Source organism: Notechis scutatus, chromosome Z, assembly GCF_049901735.1.
Source record: "Notechis scutatus isolate UNSWTSFEM ecotype Mainland chromosome Z, rNotScu1.2, whole genome shotgun sequence".
Taxonomy (NCBI): domain Eukaryota; kingdom Metazoa; phylum Chordata; class Lepidosauria; order Squamata; family Elapidae; genus Notechis; species Notechis scutatus.
The window spans coordinates 91,433,005-91,454,385 of record NC_142025.1 but is presented as its reverse complement, the minus strand read 5'-3'; the positions used below and the strand labels follow the sequence as shown (position 1 = coordinate 91,454,385).

The 21,381-nt window shown below is 34.8% G+C and overlaps 1 protein-coding gene across 11 annotated transcripts in view; it reads right to left on the bottom strand.

Moving 5' to 3' along the window:
- Window positions 1-21,381, bottom strand: part of CDK12 (cyclin dependent kinase 12) — a 78,943-nt gene that overhangs the window by 53,239 nt on the left and 4,323 nt on the right. For 8 of the 11 annotated variants that reach the window (XR_015745672.1, XR_015745673.1, XR_015745674.1 and 5 more), the window contains exons 2-10: window positions 14,015-14,884; window positions 11,618-11,794; window positions 8,369-8,508; window positions 6,022-6,192; window positions 5,284-5,473; window positions 4,176-4,232; window positions 3,354-3,455; window positions 2,765-2,842; window positions 967-1,083 (exon numbers count right to left, since the gene is read on the bottom strand). Coding sequence is in view for 8 of the 11 variants with exons in the window: in XM_087945716.1 (XP_087801842.1) it covers window positions 967-1,083; window positions 2,765-2,842; window positions 3,354-3,455; window positions 4,176-4,232; window positions 5,284-5,473; window positions 6,022-6,192; window positions 8,369-8,508; window positions 11,618-11,794; window positions 14,015-14,884 (1,902 nt within the window). In the remaining 3 variants the exon portion in view is untranslated. The remainder of the gene's footprint in view (window positions 1-966; window positions 1,084-2,764; window positions 2,843-3,353; window positions 3,456-4,175; window positions 4,233-5,283; window positions 5,474-6,021; window positions 6,193-8,368; window positions 8,509-11,617; window positions 11,795-14,014; window positions 14,885-21,381) is intronic. The other 3 variants (XM_087945714.1, XM_087945715.1, XM_087945717.1) reach the window with 1 other exon arrangement.

Below are 21,381 nucleotides of genomic sequence, written 5' to 3'. Positions count from 1 at the left end.
CTAAACAAATAATTATGCCTTCATTCATTTCCATCAAATGTACATGGTTGTGGCATACATAGTAATTCAAATGAATGTACCAATCTATGTGCTGACAAAAGAGAAAATGCTTTGGGAATTTGGCAGCAAATATATTTACTCATATCCACATGTATATTTACTCATATCCACATGCCTTCTCCATTCAAATCAAAACACAACTGAGATGAATAAATACCACAATAATATCAGAACAAATTATTTATTTAAAAAACAGTACTAATAACAAAGTACTAGGAGTCCCAAACCCTGAAATGAAATCTTGTAGCATATTTTAATTTCATCTATTTGCCCAACCATGAATTGCCTAAGAATGGATGCTCTTGAGTGCAAAGTCTTCTCAAGTATGGGGAAAAAAAACAAATTGTATTTTTTCTGTATGCTGGCAGTAAGTAATCACTCCTCCCCCTTTATCCAAGACACTTATTGGACACTACTGAATGCAGTTAACAGCTGCAACAGGTAAATGTCCCCATGTCCTCTCCTAATTCTCATTTAGAATCCACTAGAAGTTTGTGACTTTAGGCCCATGAATATTTTACAGACCCTGGGAGTTCACAGGTATCTAAAATCCAATACAATTAACAATATACATGGGGCCAAATAAAATTATCTACAACTGCAGTAAGCCTACATGAGACATAGTGGTCAACAATTTCATCCTTCTCTCTTTTCCATCCCCAAAAATTGATCTAGAAACCAGGAGACTGTGAGTCCAGCCTACCTTAACCTGTTTTCTGAAAGGGAGGAACTTGAGCAAGCTTTTTTAGGAAGACAAGTGGATAGCCTCTGCACCACTATATTATATCATATTCACAGAGACCGCATATAGAAATAAAAAATTAGATATTGTGCTTTATCATTATACTAAACATGACGACATACTGCATACAATGCTATGCTCTCATCCAAAGTATGCCAACTTACAAAGAAAACTCCTCCCGCAGGCGCCTACGATATTGCTTCTTAGGTTTCATGGTGTTGAAGTAGGGAAGTTTGATGACATCTGGCCACGCAGCTGGACACGGGCTCCCACAAAGACGGCTGCAAGGAAATATAAATACAGTTTTGAATTTCTCAATAAACATAATACTTGAAATCACTGAGTTTTATGGTTATGTTCAAATTACCCATCCAACTCCAAATAATACATTACCAACACTTGGATATCACCTTTCCCCATTATGCAATATAGAAACCAATATCCTTTGGCATAGTGGCTTAATGTGCTGGCCTAGAAAGTAGGATATTGCAAGATCTAGCTGGGTGATTTTGTCTCTCTCTCTCTCTCTCTCTCTCTCTCTCTCTCTCTCTCTCTCTCTCTCTCTCTCTCTCTCTCTCTCTCTCTCTCTCCCTCTCTCTACTAATTTTTAAAGAGGAAATTCACAGAGTATACATAAATGATTTTCAATTCTGTCTAATTAAACTCAAATTTTATTTGAAATATCTCAAAGGATTCATTAATAGTTATTGGCATGGACTTTAAAACTGAAATAAAAAGAACATCAGAGAAAATAAAATGAAATATAATTTGGGCAGCAGGAGTGAAATTTCCATGAATGATCTCTAAATGCAGAAGACATATGAAGAAGAGCCTATCTTTTTTTGGTAGTATTTAAAGAACCACAGAAATGAGTTTGCTACATACAGTAGCAAACTGAACATTCTGACAAGCAGAGATGATTGATTGATTACATTTATTTGCCCTCCATCTCATATCCAACAACTCTGGGTGGCTTATAACATAAAAAACATTGAAAAAACATTAAAATTATCAATTATAAAAACACAGAAAATAAAAAGATTTAACAGATACAATTAATGAGACAAGATAGCATAGAAGGGAACCAAACGCATGGGGGGGGGGGGAGGTGGCATTGAGTTTTATCTACTGAATCCAGTATGGAGCTCCCACATTGGGTTCCCAAGCCATCTGGCAGGGTCTTGAGGTACTTTTGAAATATCCAGAGAGCTCTTCTCCTGGATCCTGTCAGCTGAAATTCCTTGGCTGACAAGATCTACAGTATGGCCCCTCTGCCAGCATGGGTGAGGCAAGCCATGATTAAGATTAGCTAAAGAAGACACTTGTAGATGAATAATAAAAATGTATTTATTTATTTAACTCAAATGCTGTCCATCTCACCAATAAGGCGACTCTGGGCCCAGGCAATGGATTTCAGATTTTAGAAAAATTCCTAACAAGGATTAAGTTACTTGAGAGAAGACTTTGCAGCTGATGAAACTGCAAACATTTTTTTTCTCAAGGATTAGCAGATGTTGACCAGCTAAATAAGTCACATAGCGATTCTTTTCCGCCCTGGCCTCTTTCCCAACTTTGTATGGTATCTAAAGGGAGTCTAAATGCCAGTTTCTGGTAATCTAACGGCATCATTAGAATCACAATTCAAAATTATAGCTAAGCTGCATATACAGAAGTCTGGGTTCCTATCTCCTGAAGAGTGGATTACCAGACTGGAGATAAAGACTCATAATATAAGATATAGTTACATAACTTCAAAAACTCAAGAAAAGCATTTATTTTGGCATCTACGTACATTTCTAACATGAGCAATCAGCTGGTACATACTGTTTATAGATCTGATCTGTACCTAATATAATTGCTTGCAATTCTACAAAATATGACAACTGCTGGCACAGCCAAGGCAGAATACACAAACTACTCCCTATGCCCGATCTCCTTTCTATCATTCATAGAATGCTTTACCTGATTAATTCAAGCTGGGACAACTCAAGATTAGCTTGAAAAACAGGTTTCTTTGTGAACAGTTCCCCAAGGATGCAGCTAGGAAGAAAACAGAACAAGCTAAAACACCAATAGCATAAACTGGAGTATTTGGGGGGAGGGAGAGATGGCAAGCTTATCTTGGTTGCCTAAGGATCTTATTAGATATCTAGCAAATTGCCAATGAAAGGTGCATGCAAAGGACCTATCTGTATTTACCGAGCAGCATTTCCCATTGCCTTGTGTGAGAGAGAGATCTTCATATTTTCTTCTGAAGAAAATTATTGCCATGAACAATGGTAATGTTTTAGTTCACATTTATAAAAAGGAACAATAGAATATCTTAAATACAAAAACCTGAAGGCTTTTTTTAGAAATGAGCTCTTGCATGTGCTTGTGGCTACTGTCCTAAAGAAACAGCAAAAATTTAGATTTATCATATTATTTAAGGAAGATCAAACCTAAATAGAATTTCAGCTGCACAATGCTTAAAGCTTGAGGTATGAACCACTGTAGGTAGTAACCACAAGTTTAAGTCAGAAACCAAAGCATGGAAGAGTCACTGGCTTACCCACAGCTCCAAACATCTATAGCTGGTGTGTAACGCTCCTCGCCTAGCAGCAATTCTGGTGGTCGATACCATAATGTAATGACTTTATTGGTATATGGACGGCTAAGTGAGAAAACAATTATAAAATACATTTAGATGCAATAATTCTGTAAAAATCAATGTAAACAGAAATATATTGGATGGTACAATCAACAGAATGGCTATTGATTATTTAAGCAGAATTTTAAATTTACAAATTTCATTTAAAATCACCCTCAAGTCCAGCCTGAAACATTCATGATGAAAAGTGATCAAGATACAGTTGCAGAACACATTTTTGTGATATGCAGATACCTGCATATCACAGTTCAGAGACAACAAGAAATAAACTGCCTCTGATCTCATTCCCCTCTCTACAAAGAAATCATCATCTATCAGGTGTTCAAACAGGATACTTTCATTGATTAAAAAAAAAAGATAGGTCAATGCTTTCTCTCTGATAAATTGTAAACAAAATTAGTAAAATCGTTGCTTTTATTGTCAGGGATCTAAAGCTCAAAAGAATTCACTTAATGGCTTCAGTAAGTTTAAGATTAAAGTGGATTATAAATGAACTATAAATTTAGTTCTAAGTCCAAGGCATAACCAAGAAGATTAAAAACAGGCAAAGACAGTGCAATCAGCTCTCTCACTAATACCACTAACTCAAAAAGAGAGACAACAAAGATAATGCCTACATATTTGTTTGCAATTGAATTCAATAGGGTTTGCACAGCAACCCATCCAGGTGTATTACATGTAAAATATCTAAAGTCATGCCTATGCTCCTCTTAAACATCTTACCTTTCTTCTGAACTGTAAAGTCGGGCAAGACCAAAGTCTGCCAGCTTGATCTGCCCACTGCAATAAAAAATAATTATGACCCCTTAGTAACATTTTACACAAAAGAGCAACATTGCATAAACAAGAATTACTGAATTTGCAGCAGGTACCTGTAAGTCACACTTTCAAGACATAGAAATCTCCTACAGAAGAGATTCCCTACAAAATTATCCTACAAATTTATAGATATAATCTATTTTTCAACTACATAATCTATTCTTATAGAAGTCTGGGGGCAGCAACAATGCACGGAAATACATTTTCAAGTTATTCATCAGTTCATTGATCAGTTCCCCCTTGGTGTAATAGAGGGCTAAATATGCACCAGGGGGAGTGTTACAATAGTAATGGAAGGTAATTAATAAAAGCCTCAGAATTTTTAAAATATGAGGACCAGATCCAATAGGTCTGCTGAGATCAGCTGCCCTTGGCCTTTTTTCCTCTCTGAATTATTTCCATAATGAGAGTATGAATCCAATGGGAATGCAGTATGTTTGGAAGAGTTCTCTGGGTGAGATCAGATTAAAATATATTAAATAAGACAAATATTCATGACAAATCCCCCTTTGCTGTGAAAATGTATATATGAAGTCATATAGATGAACTAGATTGGATCTGGTGTCACCATAATAAGAAAGATTCATTCTGATAGAAAACTAGCAGCTTTTTATTATAATTTATCTAGCCTATTTCACAAAAAATGACCCTAGGTGGCATGATTCTTTAACAGAAATGGCAGCCAGCTATTGTTATTATGGCAAAATATATGTAACTCAAATGAACAAACAGCGGTATATATAAAAGATGTTTTACTTGATGGAACAATGATAGTCAGATAGATCTCCATTAGAAATTTGTTTCATGATACTAGTACATTAATAAGTAAATTTTTGCTTTCAAATTATTACTAGAGCAGGCAAAAGAATACAGAGCAAAGCATCTTCCTCATATCTCAGGAAGGGTAAGAATACAACAGACATTTTTTAAACATACTAGATACAACATTGAGAAAATAATTATTCAATTCCCATACAAAGTCATCTAATACAAAATAAATTTACATCATTACCTGTTGTTTAATAAGATGTTGGAACATTTGATATCTCGATGAAGAAAGTTTTTTTTGTGACAATAGTCCAGTCCCTCCATCAACTGCTTCATGAATGATTTGATATGGTCCTCTGAGAAATGCACCAACCCAGATTCTAGCAATCCCATGAGGTCATGGTCCATATATTCAAATACAAGATAAAAGGCACCTACCAGAAGATTAAAAAAACCAAACACCACTATTTTTATTTAAGAATTAAAATATGAACATTTAGCACATCAAATACCCTGGGAATATTCTAAAGTATATTATGCCGTAAGTAGGAAAATGTAATGCCATAAATTGTGCTCTCAGCAAAAAGGATTCTAAATTGTTTAATGTTCCATTTCACTTAGTATTCATTATTGACAATTGGGTCTGCATATCTAAATTGTAAAGAAATTCTAAATCCTAAGAATAGCAATATTATTTATTAATACCTATTATTGAAGAACCTGATTATCTTACACAGCACAGAATTCCTCTCAAAATTTCACAAAGATCCTCAAGGTGAATAGGAATCTTCTTACCCAGATGTTTGTTATAAAGTAAGCCACTGGTATTTTAATATTCTAGACAAAATTAAAATATACCTCCTCACAACACATTTTTAAATGTACAGAGGATGTTTATTACTGCTAAATAAGCCAGTTAATTTGAAATGCAGGTCATAATCTCACAACCTATTTCCAAACAATCTTCTTTGACAATGAATACCTTTGTCCTTCTTGAAATCCAGTGCATCTTGTTTGTCTGTAACAATTTCCTTCATGTTGACAACACTCCGATGAATCAACTGTCTGAGAATCTTGATTTCACGGATAGCTGTAATAGGGAAGCCTTCCTTTTCATTGTCCAGCCTTACTTTTTTCAAAGCTACCAATTCACCTGTCAAATACAGCAAATTATAAAAGTAATAATGGTCAAACAAAACAAGAGAAATGAAAAATAGGATCTTCCTGAAACATGTCCCTGTTTGTCACTTATCTGAGTAGACAACGTCAATACAACTGGTCTGCGATTTAGGACCAACCACTTAATGACCATTCAGTTATAATAGACTTGGGAAAAAATTATTTACGACCTGTTCTCAAAACTATGACAGCCACACTCACATTCTCTGTGGTCACATGACCAATCCTGTGATCACATGACCACAATTTGTGACATTTTTGTCAGTTTCCAGCAAAAAATGCCCATTCAGAAGAATGGATTTGCTTAAAGACCATGTAATTTGTTTAACAACATGGTAATTTGCATTATTTATAAAATTTATTTACTTATAAAATTTATTGGCAATTTTTTTTTAAATAATATTACTATAAAAACAGTTATAAAATATAGTCATGTGGTACCTTGACTTACAATTGCTACAACTTCTGACCAAAATTCCAATCTGAATTGTGACTGTAGGTACAATGAAAACTTTTTATCATAACAATGTTGGGGATATTAGATGTATATTTCAGAACCTTTCTTCATTTCCATACTTGGAATTAATCCCATAACAGGTATTTTGAATTACTTGCCATTGAGACTAAAAGGGCAACCAGTTTATCTTTAGATTATTGTTACCAACTATTACAAATAAACCTCTACTTATAACCACAATTAAGCTCAAAATTTCTATTGCTAAGCAAGACAGTTGTTAAGTAACCTGTGCCCCATTTTATGACTTTTTTGCCGCAGTTGCTGAGTGTATCACTGCAGTTGTTAAGCAAAGCTGGCTTCCTATATTAATTCTGCGTGTCAGAAGCCAACTGGGAAGGTTACAAATGATGATCCCATGACATATTTTGGTTTCAAGCCAAGGACTAACTTGTATAGATCATTTGTTCCTCTATTTACAGAAGAAGTCACACTTTTATAATGAAAATAATAAAAAATCATCTGTGTCAATAAATAGCTCTCTCTCCTCTCACTCATATATATGTGTGGGGTGGTGGTATATTATTCAGAGGAGAGAGAGACGGAACCAGGACTGCCTGCATGATGACATTCCTTGCAATGTTTGGAGAGGCCAGGCTGAGTACAATGCTGTCCCAGGTCCCTCAGGCAGTGGGGGAGACGGTAGATGGGACAGAGAGCTGCCTGCCCTCACAGATATGGCCCAGTGATTGACTGCAGAAAGTGATGTTGAGAGGCAACAGATCCCCTCTGATGAGAAACAGCTGTCTCCCCCTTGTCCCGAGGACACAGAGCAGAGAGGAGGGAAGTTCAAAGGTCTGAAAGGTTGCTTGGAAGAAGGCCACCTCACCCCTTCTCACAAGGAATACATGGGTTGACTTAAGCAGAAGCCAGGGGAGACTCTTTGTCAGGAACAATTGTTTGCTTTGTCTTACACTCCTCCAGCTTTGAAAAAAAGCCTTGACTTGTTTCAGCTTGTCTCTTGCCTTGTGCCTTTTGCCTTGTGGACCTGCCTTGCTCTATGGACTTTGACTCTTGTGGACCTGAACCTTGCACCTAGTCTTTGGATTTCCTCTCTGCCTTTGCAAATTGATTTCATTGCTTATTGGCTTTTGTTTGTTGGACTGGGTAGCTGCCTTCAGGGAAGTGTGGGGTGAAGCCTTACTGGCCATTTTTTGTTTGTTGTGGAATTTAACAGAGCAATAAAGAACTCTATCGTAGTCCATCTCTGCAAAGGTGACCTGGATCATAACATACGTATATATTTATATATGTATATGTGTGTGTATGTGTATGTGTGTGTATATATATGTACATGTACATGTACATGTACATATACATATATACATATATACATATATACATACATACATACATATACATATACATATACATATACATATACATATACATATATATATATATATATATATATATATATATATATATATATATATATATATATATATATATGGCATTCAGCATACATGTTAAGTACCTGCGAAAACTTAAGAAAACACACACACACGCATATATATATATATATATATATATATATATATATATATATATATAATGTTTATGTATACACACTACATATATATACACACATGCTCAGGAAAAGAAAGTTAAAAATAATCCATGTTTTTATATTTACCTGTATCCTTGTCCTTGGCTTTGTACACTTGCCCATATGTTCCCTCACCAATAATACCAATAATATCAAATTTGTCCACACAGCGCTTTCCCCATTCACTTTCTGTCTGTCTCCTCTCACCATAACGAGGGCAACAGATTCTGGAAGAGATTGGGGGGAGAGAAACAGAAGAATTGTTAAAATGTGTAATTCTAAGACAAAACTGTTTCATAAATGTTTTATGATCATCCTACTCAGATCTCTGTGTGTGTATGTCATATAAAGTGTATATCAGAAATGCTGTAATACCTAACTTATTTATTATAAATATGAGCCACTCTTTTTCTCAGAAACTCAAAGAAGATCAAACTTAATTTTCCAGGTAGGCAGATTACAGTACTAAATGAAATTAAGTATTAAACTGTATAGTCCAGATTCAGACTGGAATAATGGCTTATTTAACAGATTTATTAAATAAACAACAATTGGCAAGATTAATTCATGATTAAATAGTAACCATTGTTTACAAACCACAATGATTCACTTACTTTCCTAAATCAAAATAAAAAACATAACATCACAGTTCAGTATAATATCTGAGTAACGGCACTGTCAAGCGGTCATCAATTTCAGATTTCTCACCCTATGTTGTAAAAAATTTGAAGACATTTTATGTTTCATAGTCCTAAGATAAGTCTAAATTATGGAATTTGATATTTTATGAAGAATTCTGGCTTAATTAAGTACAAGACTATTATGGATAATTATATAGACATCTGTATTATTATCACTTATACATATATGGAATTATTTCATGTAGATGGAAAGACACATTTATATTCCTGATGTTAAGGAGTGAAGTGAAATATGGGGTTTTTGTCAATTTTTGAAATGTACTTATACTTTAACAATGACAAGCTAGTTTCCTATGGATTTAATAATAAATTTAAGAATTGAATTTATTTTATATTACCATATAGATTTTTTTTTCTATTTTCCTACATTTTTTTCTTTTTTCCTCTCTATTTTTTAATTACTGCTATATGTAATTCCTTTAATTATCATTGATATATTTTTGGTTAGTTTTTTTTAAAAAATCAGTGTTTATTAATGAAAAATAGTAATCATTTCATCAGCTAGCAACTCTGGAAGAAGAGAAATATAAGCAATTATAATATCACTGAAGCATCTGAAGATGTCTAATAACTGAAACACTTTTAATATATGGCTAAAATTTTTAGATAAAGAAAAGAATTACAAGTCCGTAAAATGATGTAAAACCTTATAAAAATAATGAAGAAGACTTTTGAAGAATGGAATCTGATAATAGTGTGGATAGACTATGTCCAAAAATTATTATTGAGTAAATGATAGATGCAGAAAAGAACAAATTTTATCTAGCAAAACAGAGATGGAATCAAAAATGGATTTACAACTAACAGGTCAAGAGAATGACCCAGAAAAGGATGTTTCACTGGACCTACATTAGAAACTGGCTGGTGTTTTAACATACAAAAATACAAATGACAAAACAAGAAAGTGGTCTGAGTATATATTTTTTCTACTGGATTTACAAAAGAGACTTGTTAGAGACTTGGAAAACCCTGGGTGATGGGACAGAAAAAGAAATGAAATCAAATCATACAATATGATGAATTAAAGAATAAGACTGTTAGAAGTAAAAGGAAGGAATATAAAGTTGCTTTATTTGATCAAGGTTAAACAAGGTATGTTGTTACTTCTGGCAACCATTTATGGACTTTCTCCTAGTAGAAAATATGGTATTTATGGATTTGTTTACAGTTAAGAGATGGTATATGGAATTAAAGCATAAATGTTTGTCACCTTATAGGTAAAAGTCACTAAGTTTGTTTACACTTGTTTGGAAGTCATTTCTTTATATTTTTTCTTTATTATATTCTTACTTTTCTATTTATCTTTTTTCTTACAACTTTTACTTTTTTCTATTCTATTATCTTACTTTAAGTTTAGTTTATATTAGATTTTATCATAATCAAAATTCTTTAAAAATTTTATCTATATATTAGCTTAATATCCATGCTTCGTGGTCAGACTTAGCTTTTGGGGAGGAAAATAGGAGGGAAAATTCTGCCTCTGCCTACCAGCATCCATCGGTATTTATCTGGCTAATATCCTGTCATTGTGTGTGAGAGTTGAGGGCTGTTTGGAAACTGAATTTGCTGTATTTGCTGTCTGAACAAGAAGGAGACAGCAAGGAGCCTGGGCATGGGCTCAACTGTTCTGTACTAAAGCTGCTTGGTGCTTGAAACTAAAACTGAAATTGAAACTCCTCTCCTCTGCTTGTGTTTTGCATTTGGAACAGATTTCTCTTCAGGTGGGGAGGGGGAATAGAACCCTTTAGCATCACAGCATGTTATTAATAATATACGAAGCAGTAATGCTCTGATGGTCATTTCGAAAAATCCTTTCTTCGTGAGCACCTAGAAGCCAAGAGGAACATACGTGCCAAATTTCAAGTGTGTAGGCTTTACAGATCTGTAAAGGCTTTAACTCAGGGAAACAAAATCCAATTGCAATTTTCGTATAAAATTATACAGAGCATATTATTCCTTTATAATAATGACAGAGTTCATCAAGAGTTAAAAATGCTTCCATAATGCTAAAAATAAGCCATTTTCCATCCAAACAGGACAGTTATTTTATCTTTTTTTTTTTTTTCTGGCGAGATATTTAGAAACAAAGCTCTAGCTAAATCCATATGCCATTTTATTTTCAATAATATTTCTAAGATTTATGTGAAATCCAATGCATTAATAGAAATACAAATCATATTTGAAAGTGATGCTTTGCAATATACTTAACTTTTATTTTAGACTATAAAATAACTAGATAGGCATGAAGTCGGGCAAATTCTAAGGGAGATGTTGTCGGATACACTGGCACCCATGGATAACAAGCTGAAGATCAAATTTTATCTTCCATGCACTATGAACTGAATCTGCATTTTAAGATTCCCTAATTTTCCATTTCTATCCTTTTCAAAATGGATTGTGTTTCAATTGGAAATACAAGTGTTATATTTACCAGTACTAATCAAAACTAAATCTAGAATTATGAGAATATTATATTATATTAGCTTTGCTATATGTCATAGCACAACATGAAAGGTGGTTTGGCTTAGGTCTATAAACCACCCAATTTATTCTTTTTTGCCAATCCTCAATGTTAACCTAAAGAAATAAAGTACTTTGAACAAATGCCATCAAATAAAGTATATTTAGTTCTTACTTTGGTCTCTTTCTTAATGACTGCTGAGGTGGTGTGGCTGGCTTTGGTTCTGGAGACTCCGGCGGTGAAGGGTCTCCACCAAGAAGCTCTGGAGGAAGTGGGAGGTCTGTAAGCAAGTGTCGTGGTCTCTGTTCTTTCTCTTTCTTCACAGACTTCAGAGGAAGAATTTCCTTTGGACTAAAGCACCAGAGAAAAGAAAAGTGTTATGAACTATTCAGAAGCTGATCACTGTTCCACATCTCCAAGGTTTAACACACATGGATATAATTCAGCTGCTACAATTATAGAGTTACTAATAGAAGTATTAGAGGGAATCAATGTAACCGATGTTGCACCATTTTAGCATTGAAGCTCAATATCTGATATACAGCTGAAATTTCAAAATTCTGGGGTTTAGAAAATGTATCACTTTTAATTCAATGGAAGTAAAAATAAAAGAACACAATAACTAATTTAACTACATTGAAATCAAAATTGTTATTTTTTTCTTAGCCACACACATTTTAAGTACCTTCTTCCTCCATGCCCACCATTCTACTCAAACATCATTGCTTGAAAGGATCTATGAACTCCAGGCCAAGGTTGACTATGTTTTTTTTTTTCCTTAAAGCAGCTATCTGCCCCTTTTAATTAGTAAAAAATTAACTAACTTTATTAATGCTGAAGTGAGGATTTGAAATATCCCCACGACTTGCTATGGCAAAACACTCTTAGATTACCAGAAATACATAGAAAACTGTCTACATGTAAGATTTATACTAACTACAGTTTTGTAAATGAACACTTTAAAATAGCATTCTCTCTATAGATTAGTGTTTGTCATCCATTCTTTTACAATTCCTGGGTATTATGATGTACTGCCTCCATAATTATTAGTTATAGAGATAGTGCTATATGCTGACTGACATGTGGAAAATTAGCAGTATAGTATCAATAATGTCCAACTCTACCAGCAAAGATGTAACAAAACTCTCATAATAACTTTTCTTTATACACTTTCAAAGTCTACAGCCCTTGCCAAACATAGAATACAAACAAACTTGAGAATTAAAACTGTTTGCTAGATTTGAAATTAGGAAAACAAATTCCTTGAAATCAAACCAGCTAGAGTCTTAAAAACAACTGATAGTTTCCGAAGTAACCTAGCTGGAACCTAGCTGGAAGAAAGTTATTTGCTTTCCAAACTTCTGCTGCATAATTCTCAAGATGGTAAATTGGTGGATAGAATTGCCTTTTTTTAGATGGAAATTTGGGTTCTGTGTCATATTCCAACACAATACTTACAAAAACAGTAGGCATTAAACCCAAATACTAGAAATTGACAATGTCTCTTTTCGTGCAACAGTTCACTATGCTTGCTATTTTTTTACAGTGTCTTTCTTCCAAAGAACTTTTGAAGCAAAAAATAAAATTATTTTAAGCACTATTTCTAAAATAATATTAATAATACACAGACAAGATATACATTTCTGTCTAGAATTACTTTAGGTTCATCAGACAGAACCTAGTCATGCTGCACCATTCAAGATTACAAAGGAACATAAAAATCCAGCTCTGCATCCCCAGAAATCTAAATATTGTGCTATCACTATTATATTTATTAGTTATAAATTCCCTACAGCATGATGAATATTTGACTCTGGAGAAAAGGCTCAAATTAAAAGAAAGTGGAAATAATGTGAAACTATAATGTAGCTGAGAAAAATTAGGTCACAGGCATAGTAAATCTTGGTCTTGAAATCCTCCCATCATCTTCTGTATGCGAGACACATGAAAACAGGGTAACATGTCCAGCAAGAAGGTAAATGAAGACAGCAACCAAGATGGCCAAGTTATACTTTACCACCCCCACTACCCCAAAAAATAAATATCTGATTTAAGATCACCATTCCTATCTACAAATATAGCAATCAAATACTGGTAACAAAATAAATCAATACACATTGACTATTTAGAGGGAACAATGGGTCAAAAAGCACATTGCTCGCCCATTTAAAAATTTTCTAGTCATGAATTCAGAGTTATGTTCATAAAAAGTACTGCAAGGCAAGAATAAATACTGAAAACAGTAGCATTATCAAGCAAGTCATTTAAGTCTAAAATTATTCTGACCAGCAATACATTGCTTGCATTTCAGATAAAGCCCTATCCAAGTTATTTTCTATTAAGAAGGTACATCTTTCATATCCTGCAAGAAATTCCCATTCCTGTCGACATTACTAGAACTTCAAGGTTGCAAAGGCAGCAAGCAGGTTACTATTACTGCAAATTCTACTGACTGCAGAATTTACTGCACCAGCTCAACAGTTTTCAGATACCAATCTTCCATCAGAACTGAGTGAAATAATATATTACGCTAACAGGCCTCTGTAGAATAGCAGTGTCTACAAACCTTACCTTTCCAACTCATCTTCCCCAGGCAAAATTGGTGGCAAAGGGAGTGGCGGCAACGTTGATGTTTTCAGGTGAGGAACAGCTATGGTCACAGAACCATGTCCCTTTGAGAAAGATTGCATGGTGGACTGGGAGTTAGCCTGAGAAGTCAAGGATGTTTTAGAAAGGGCAGAAAATGGCAGAGGAACTAAAGCAGGGCTTTGAATAGTAGATGACTGGGCAGATGGCAGAGGGGGAACAACTGGCAATGGAGGCAAAGGAGGCAAAGGTGGAGGAATCTGAGGAGGTGGGGATGATGAGGGTAAAGGAGGGAGTGACTTTACAGAAGGCAAAGGAGGTTGGACCTCTTGCTCAGATGTCTCTATTTCTTTTGGAGTCACAATTTCCTCCTTTGCTATAACAAGTTTCATATCTTTTGTTCCCTCAGTTTTTGAGTCTTTAACCAAAGGAGGACGTTTCTTTTCAGAATTTTCTGTCTTTGTTTTGACAGGCTCAGGAGTCGTTTTCATCTCTGTACTGTGCTGTAGAGTATTTACTGTCACCAGATCATGAGGACATTTTTCAGGCTTAGCCATTTTTGCCTTCCTGACATCGATTACAGACTCTTTTACTTCAGCTAAATTATTTTCTTTTCTAGACACCAAGCTAGACGAGTCCTTGATCTCCCTTCCGTCAATTTTTGCTGCAGCGGCTGCGGCTGCAGCCCTCTCCTTTTTCTTCCTACTCAGCTCAGCTCCTAAACTGGAAGTCAGTGGTAGCCGAGCAGGTGAGATACTGGAATGGCGACTGCGAGACCCAGTTCTCTGCTTTTTGTTATGAGATGAAGAATGCCTTGAATAAGTGGGACTTCTGCTTCGGGATTTCTTGGGCTTCCTGTGAAAACAAAATAGAATAAATCAGAATCCAAAAGCATCTCAACTGCCATACTTTTATATAAAAGTAAACCTCTAGCTCTCAAGAAGTTAGCTCAATAATTTATGTTCTGTGTTTCTATTACACAATGTTTCTTTTGAGATTACAAGATATGTGAACCGTGTCACTGCAGTTTGTAAACCATGTTTAAATGCTACATGAACCCAGCTGATTTATTCATCAGACCATGGTTAAAATAGGCCATGGTTTAGCTATTTCAAAACCTACACTATTTATAGATACCGACCATGATCCTTAAAGCTCCAGTACATTCCTGAACTTGCTACAGGTTTCTCTGTTTTTTTCTTGGACTCGCTTTATGTGCATAGGCTGAAATTGCAGCTTCCACTCACATATAACATAATTCAACAATCTTTATAGTACCACATGTTAAAATAAAAGGGGCCAAACATTTTAACCTGCATATATTTAGAACTTTTGCTTGGAATCTAGAAACCATGATATATCACCGTTTGCATGTGCAAAAACAAAGATATACACTCCCTGCACAAAACAAGACAGACATTTTTAATATTTACTATGTTTTTCTTTAAAGTGCTCTAACTGACAGATGGCAGGGAAGGAAGCTGAGCTGCCTTTGCTTGGGTCAGCATTGCTTTCAAATTTCACTTTCTCATATTGGTGGTTACTCTCCCAAGATGCCCTTAAATATTTATGTAATCAGAAAATAGCCTCACTGAAGTTACCTTTTCTTTCCTACCAAGAGGACTGAGAGTTCACTGGCCAGATCAGAAAGGAAGTAAATTTTCAATTGTTATTCAACATAGGCTATGTGTTTTCCACTACAGTGCAGCCATAGAAGGTTGTTGTGTGACTGTGAGCTAATAGCTTTTTTTTTAGTCCAACCTAGGTCATTGCCCTATCTACAGCTTCTGAAAAGTTATAATTAAAAAATTTTTAAATTAAAAGAACTGCTAAGACCAAAACTCAGTAAGTGTCAGAAATCCATATGCTGGTTCTTAGTTTTTCCTAATCCTTCCCTAACATTGAGGTATCTCAATTCTAATGTTACTGGACAAAACTGTTCTAAGAATCAGATCTCAACAGATTAGTAATCTTATCTAAATCATTCCTAATCCAAAACACTCCAACAAAATACTAAGATTTGAAAGCAATTTCTGCAGTTAATTATAGGAAGCTGAGATGTATGTAATCCTGAAGTGTAACTGAAGTACTTCAGGTCTTTGCAGTGTAGGTTACTAATCTAAAATTTAGAATATACAGTAAGTTTGAAATGTAAATGTTACCTGCCTCCTTACTTTTTAAAAAAAAATCAGTGAAATATATTAAAAGCTACCCCTTTATTTTAAGATTATTTAAAAGTTACCAGAAAGGAAACATGTAGTTAGGGATGAACTTTGGAGTTCCTGATACTATCTGAGCTTGGTTATTTGCTTGCAGACTTTTCATTACCCAACTAGGTAACATCATCAGTGCTACAAAGTGTGGAATTTGGTCCATATTTATATATTGTTTATATTCAAACATTTTAGTTATTTTAAAATCTTTAATATGTTCATTTTAACATAATATAGCTATCCAAGACTTGAAAACTAATTTTTAGAAATCCAGTTGCCTGGATCATTATATATGCAAGATTGTACAAACAGTTGTTTATGACAAGTACCTTTGATTTAAATTAAGCTGAAAAATAAATTAGGCCATGAAAGAGGCCAGACACAGCAGTAAGTAGTCCACAAAGCCAATAAGGGTAACTAATTAAACATGATTGAGAAAAGAGCATCACTAATCAATATGGCTGCAGCCTTAGGCCAATTATTCCAATTTTCTTTCAAGTTTTGAATAAGCTATCAATTAGTCCTTATTTGCTACTTTAAGCAAAGTTTTTATGACTTCCAATAGGAAAAGAGGTAGTTGTACTCTTGGGTATAGTAAAGCAATTTTACTGATGTTATTCTGGAAATATAAAGGCAGATCTCTATTAAGACCAAAGGGGAATGAATATTCTTTCTTGAATAACATTCAAGTTAATTTCTTAAATGTAACTAACCAAAAGCGGGATTCTCTCCTTGCGATTGTTTTGTCATTCCTAGAAAACACAAATTATCCAACAGGAGTTAAATAATAAGAGTTTTTTTGGCTAAAAAATGGTTACTCCCATGGAATGCACTCACTGGCTGAGTTCACACATCAAGCTGTAGCGTTTGTTTTAAAAGCTATGATGGCCTAATTTTACCACAGTACAATTAATTATAATCCAAACCACAAAGTTAAGTGATATGTGAACCAATCACAAATAAATATTAAATATTCTTCAGGGCACACTTCCAGGTAAGGCAACATACAGCATTCTCTGGTTTTTCATACACTCCAAGAGAGCACTCCCAGATTTAGCTTATGGTCACTCATTCACAGGATACAACTTGTAGGTCCCCCTTACTTTCTTTCTATCTGAGTTTTTCAGGTAGATACAATTAAAGCAGACAACATACACATTCCTGATCAATAGCTGGGAAATAATTAGGGACACACACACAAATCACTTTTATCCAAATACTGAGGCACAAGGGTTTTTTGAAATACAGAGAGACTGTGAATTTAAAACAAGAGAACTTTATGAGTTACATAAACATTTGCTCTCATACACACACATACACAATTACCCAAGCTTTCTTCAACTAGGCTGACAGGCACTAACTAGAGCTAGAGGGACAGAAGCCACCAAGTCTGGCACCAAAAAGTGAATGGATTTTAGGACCCCTTTTAGCCCCCCAAAGTCCTTGCTTTGTTGATTCACAAGTATGGTAGCTGTAGATCAGATGGCAGTATGCTCCATGTACTCAGGCTCAGTTTCCTTGTCTGGCCTAACTTTTTCAGTTAATAGTTAATTTTTTTCCTTTACACTTGGTTCTTTCTTAACTACCTCCCTAAAGGGATCTTTTAGATAAGATTCCTGGCTTGTTGTGTTCTCTGCTTATGCCTAATATCACAATATCCTACAATATTCCCAAAATTGAGGTCATCAAAATAAATCTGCAACAAAATCCTTTACAGGATATTTGAGCTCTAGTGACCCATATCCCATTCTCCAAGTTAGCAGTCTGCCAATCCTGCTTATTTAAGAATCCAACTTGAGAATTTGCTCTTGAACTTGCTACAGACACCTCATTCTATAGTGTATTGTACCAAACATTAAAGAAGCCATTCTCAGTTAATATGAAGTTTAGAGGAAGGGCATCTTTTTTTATAAAAGACTCTAGTGGAGAAAGTGAGTTAAAAATAGGTCAAGAATTTCAGAACCCGGGACTTCCGGTTTACCAGGCTTCGGCGGCGGCGGGGATTCGCGATCCTGCGCGATCCCTGTTGCGCTAGCCGTCTTGGTGCCTCCGATCCTGACGGGTCTGGAGGATAAGGCTGTAGAGGCAGCCGAAGATAGGGAGGATCCGGAGAGAGGTTTGGGGGTATCGCAGACCCCCTCCCCACCGGCATAACCTCCTTTTCTCAAGGCGGTGGAGCGGCGGTCAGCAATGGCTGCCACAAAGAAGCCGGCAGCTGGATAAGATTGTGCTGGAGGAAGAAGGAGAAAGAAGAAACAGGAGAAGTGAAAGTGCTGGCTGAGGCGGGAGAATAACAACTTTTAAATACCCTGGAAACTGAATTGCTTGAATTGCCTGAAAGATACATTGTATCCCTAAGAAGATTGGAAAGCGGCGGAGAAAGCTGTCAAGGGAAAGTTTTTTTTTTCTTCACTCTCCCACCTCATATAAAGCCAAGGGATAAAGGATTCCTGGACACTGGATTTAACAACTTAAGAAATCGGAAAACCTGTATTGGAGGTATGGATTTCTGAACAATTAAAGGAAAATTGTTGTTGTAAGTGGGAAGGGAGAGGAAAAAATAAATAAATTGGAGCAGAATTTGAAAAAGGAGGAGATTGCCTAGAACTTCAAAGAAAGATATATCTTAATTGGAACTTTTTGATTAAACAGTAACCCCAGAAAGAGAAATACAAGAAAGAAAGAAAAAGTATTAAAAGAAATAGTTTATTTGGATTCTTTGGAACTTTTTGGAATTATTCTTGATTAAAAATACTTGGGTGGTTGTTTTGGAAAAAGTTTTTCTCCTCACGATGGCATTGCTTGTGGATGAACTAAAAATTGAATATCAAAAATATAAAAAAGAAGATGGAAAAGATACTTTGGCCACTCTTTTTCAATTTCTAGAAATGGCGGTATGCACTTATGAAAAATTGACTACGCAGCAGGATGACTGGGACAAAGAAGAAGAAGAAACCATCTTTGATGAACAATGGGTTCCTTTTGGGGAGGAGAAAGAGGAAAAGAAAAAGGGGATTTTAAGGTTTGAAAAAACAATCAAAAAAGAGAAAAATGAGATGTAAGGTGGATACAAGGTTAGAAAACAACAGAAAGGGGGTAAGCAGAAGAAGAAAAGGGAGGAGGAGAGACAAAGGGGTAAAAGGGCAAGGAGAAAAATAAGCAAGAGAGAAAGGAGGGGATGAGAAGCCTTAATGGTGGGAAGCAAGATTTAAAGAAACAAAACTTATTTAGAGACAATGGGTAAATCTAATTGAAAAAGGGATTCTGGAAGGTACATAAGATTGTGTTTTTATATGTGTATTTAGAGTAAAATGTTTAAGATATAAATGAGTATCAATATATATGATTAGCTTTTTAATGGTATTGATAGTGGTTTTATATGCTTTTATTTTGTTTTTTGTTTTTCTCATAAAATTTATTGTGTAATTTTAGAATGTACTAAACAGAATCCCAATATAAATTAAGTGTTATATTAAGTATTATTAAGTTAGGGGAAAGAGTCAAAGCGTCACTCCAATCAGTGTACAGGAGAAGTATATTTAAAGAGAAAAGATGAATGGATAGCCGGAAATAGAACAGACAAAGAATGATAAGTATTATGAATTGAATTGAGATAAGATAAATAAAATAAAAATAAGAAAGATAAAGAAGGGAAGAAGCTATATAGAAAATTGAAAATGGTAATAAGATATGGAATGATATATAAAGTAAATATGATTTTTGAATTTGTGTCTGTGCGAAGAGTTTTAACCCGGGATCAAGCAGCTTTCAGAAAAGATGTTTTATGTTTTTTATGTTTTATGTTTTGTATGTTTGTGTATTGTTTTTGAAAGGCAATAAAATTCTAATTAGCAAGAAATATAATTTGGATAATAGAATGAAAAGGAGAAGTTGGGATAAGATACGAAGTTGAACAGATAACGTAAATATTACAATTTGGAACTATTTTGTATGTTCTATTGGTTTTCTTAGAAAAGATCTTTTATGTTATTATGCCTTGATTGTTTGTGTATTGTTTCGTAAAACTAATAAAATTTGTCTTTAAAAAAAAAAAAGAATTTCAGAACCCAACATATGTAGGTGAATGGGAAAAAGAGTTGGCAAACTAGAACACCAAAGCTTTGTAAAGTTTATAAATAAAAGAGAATATAAAAAATGAACAGGAATGAGATAGATGTTTCCTTGCAGTTTTACATATTTAAATATACAATACTTACTGTTTGTTCAGCTCAAACCCATTTACTCCACATATCATAAAGACTCAACCAGGTCACTTTCATAAGTTTTCTAAACTTATGAACGTGAGTTAGATGACAAAATGTTTACACATATTAACCAATCCTTTCTCAATAGACATGGAGATGCTTTGCTGATATTTGGCTCATAATCAACAGAAACACCAGCTCCATTTGTCCATTATTTAAAAGTAATTGCCAAGAGTTGAAGTACTGACCATCTTAACAATAGGAACAAAAAATATTGGATTCAAAATGCAGCCACCAAATATAGGGTTCATCAGTTTTTCTTTCACACTTGGTGAGAAGCTTGCCTAGTAATATTTGCTTGACAACATTTCAGTCATATAAAGTGCCTTATGTTAATGATTATATACTTTCTCTCATGTTCATTAACTATCTCATTATAGAGAGCAGAATGAAGCTGTGAGACACACAATTCATGAAGACCATCCTGTTGTGGTTTGCCAGCAGCAATCAGGTGGACGTTCCCGAGAAGCCTGTGCTGGGTGTGAGTGAGAGCAGGATGATTCATGGAAGAACAGCACAGGCAACTCGGGAGTAAGAATGCTAATTAATGGCCCCTCCCTCTAGGGAATATAAGTATGGTTTCAAACTGATTTTGCCTTTGCAAAAGGCAAAAGTTCGAAGGAGTTAGTGTGATGATTACAGACTCTGATTTATTGGACTAATTGGCTGCAAGCCATCTGTTATCTACAAAGAGGGTTATTTGTGGAATAAAGCTGTGAACGTTTCAGTTTTGGAGTTTATCTATGTTTGCTTTGGTAAACTTCGGCTGGGACAGAACACATCCAGAATTCACAACAGGAAGAGGAGAGTTCTGTGAATCTTCAAAATAATGTGATAAGATTATTGTTTAGCTCTGCTAGAATGCTAGCTGCTT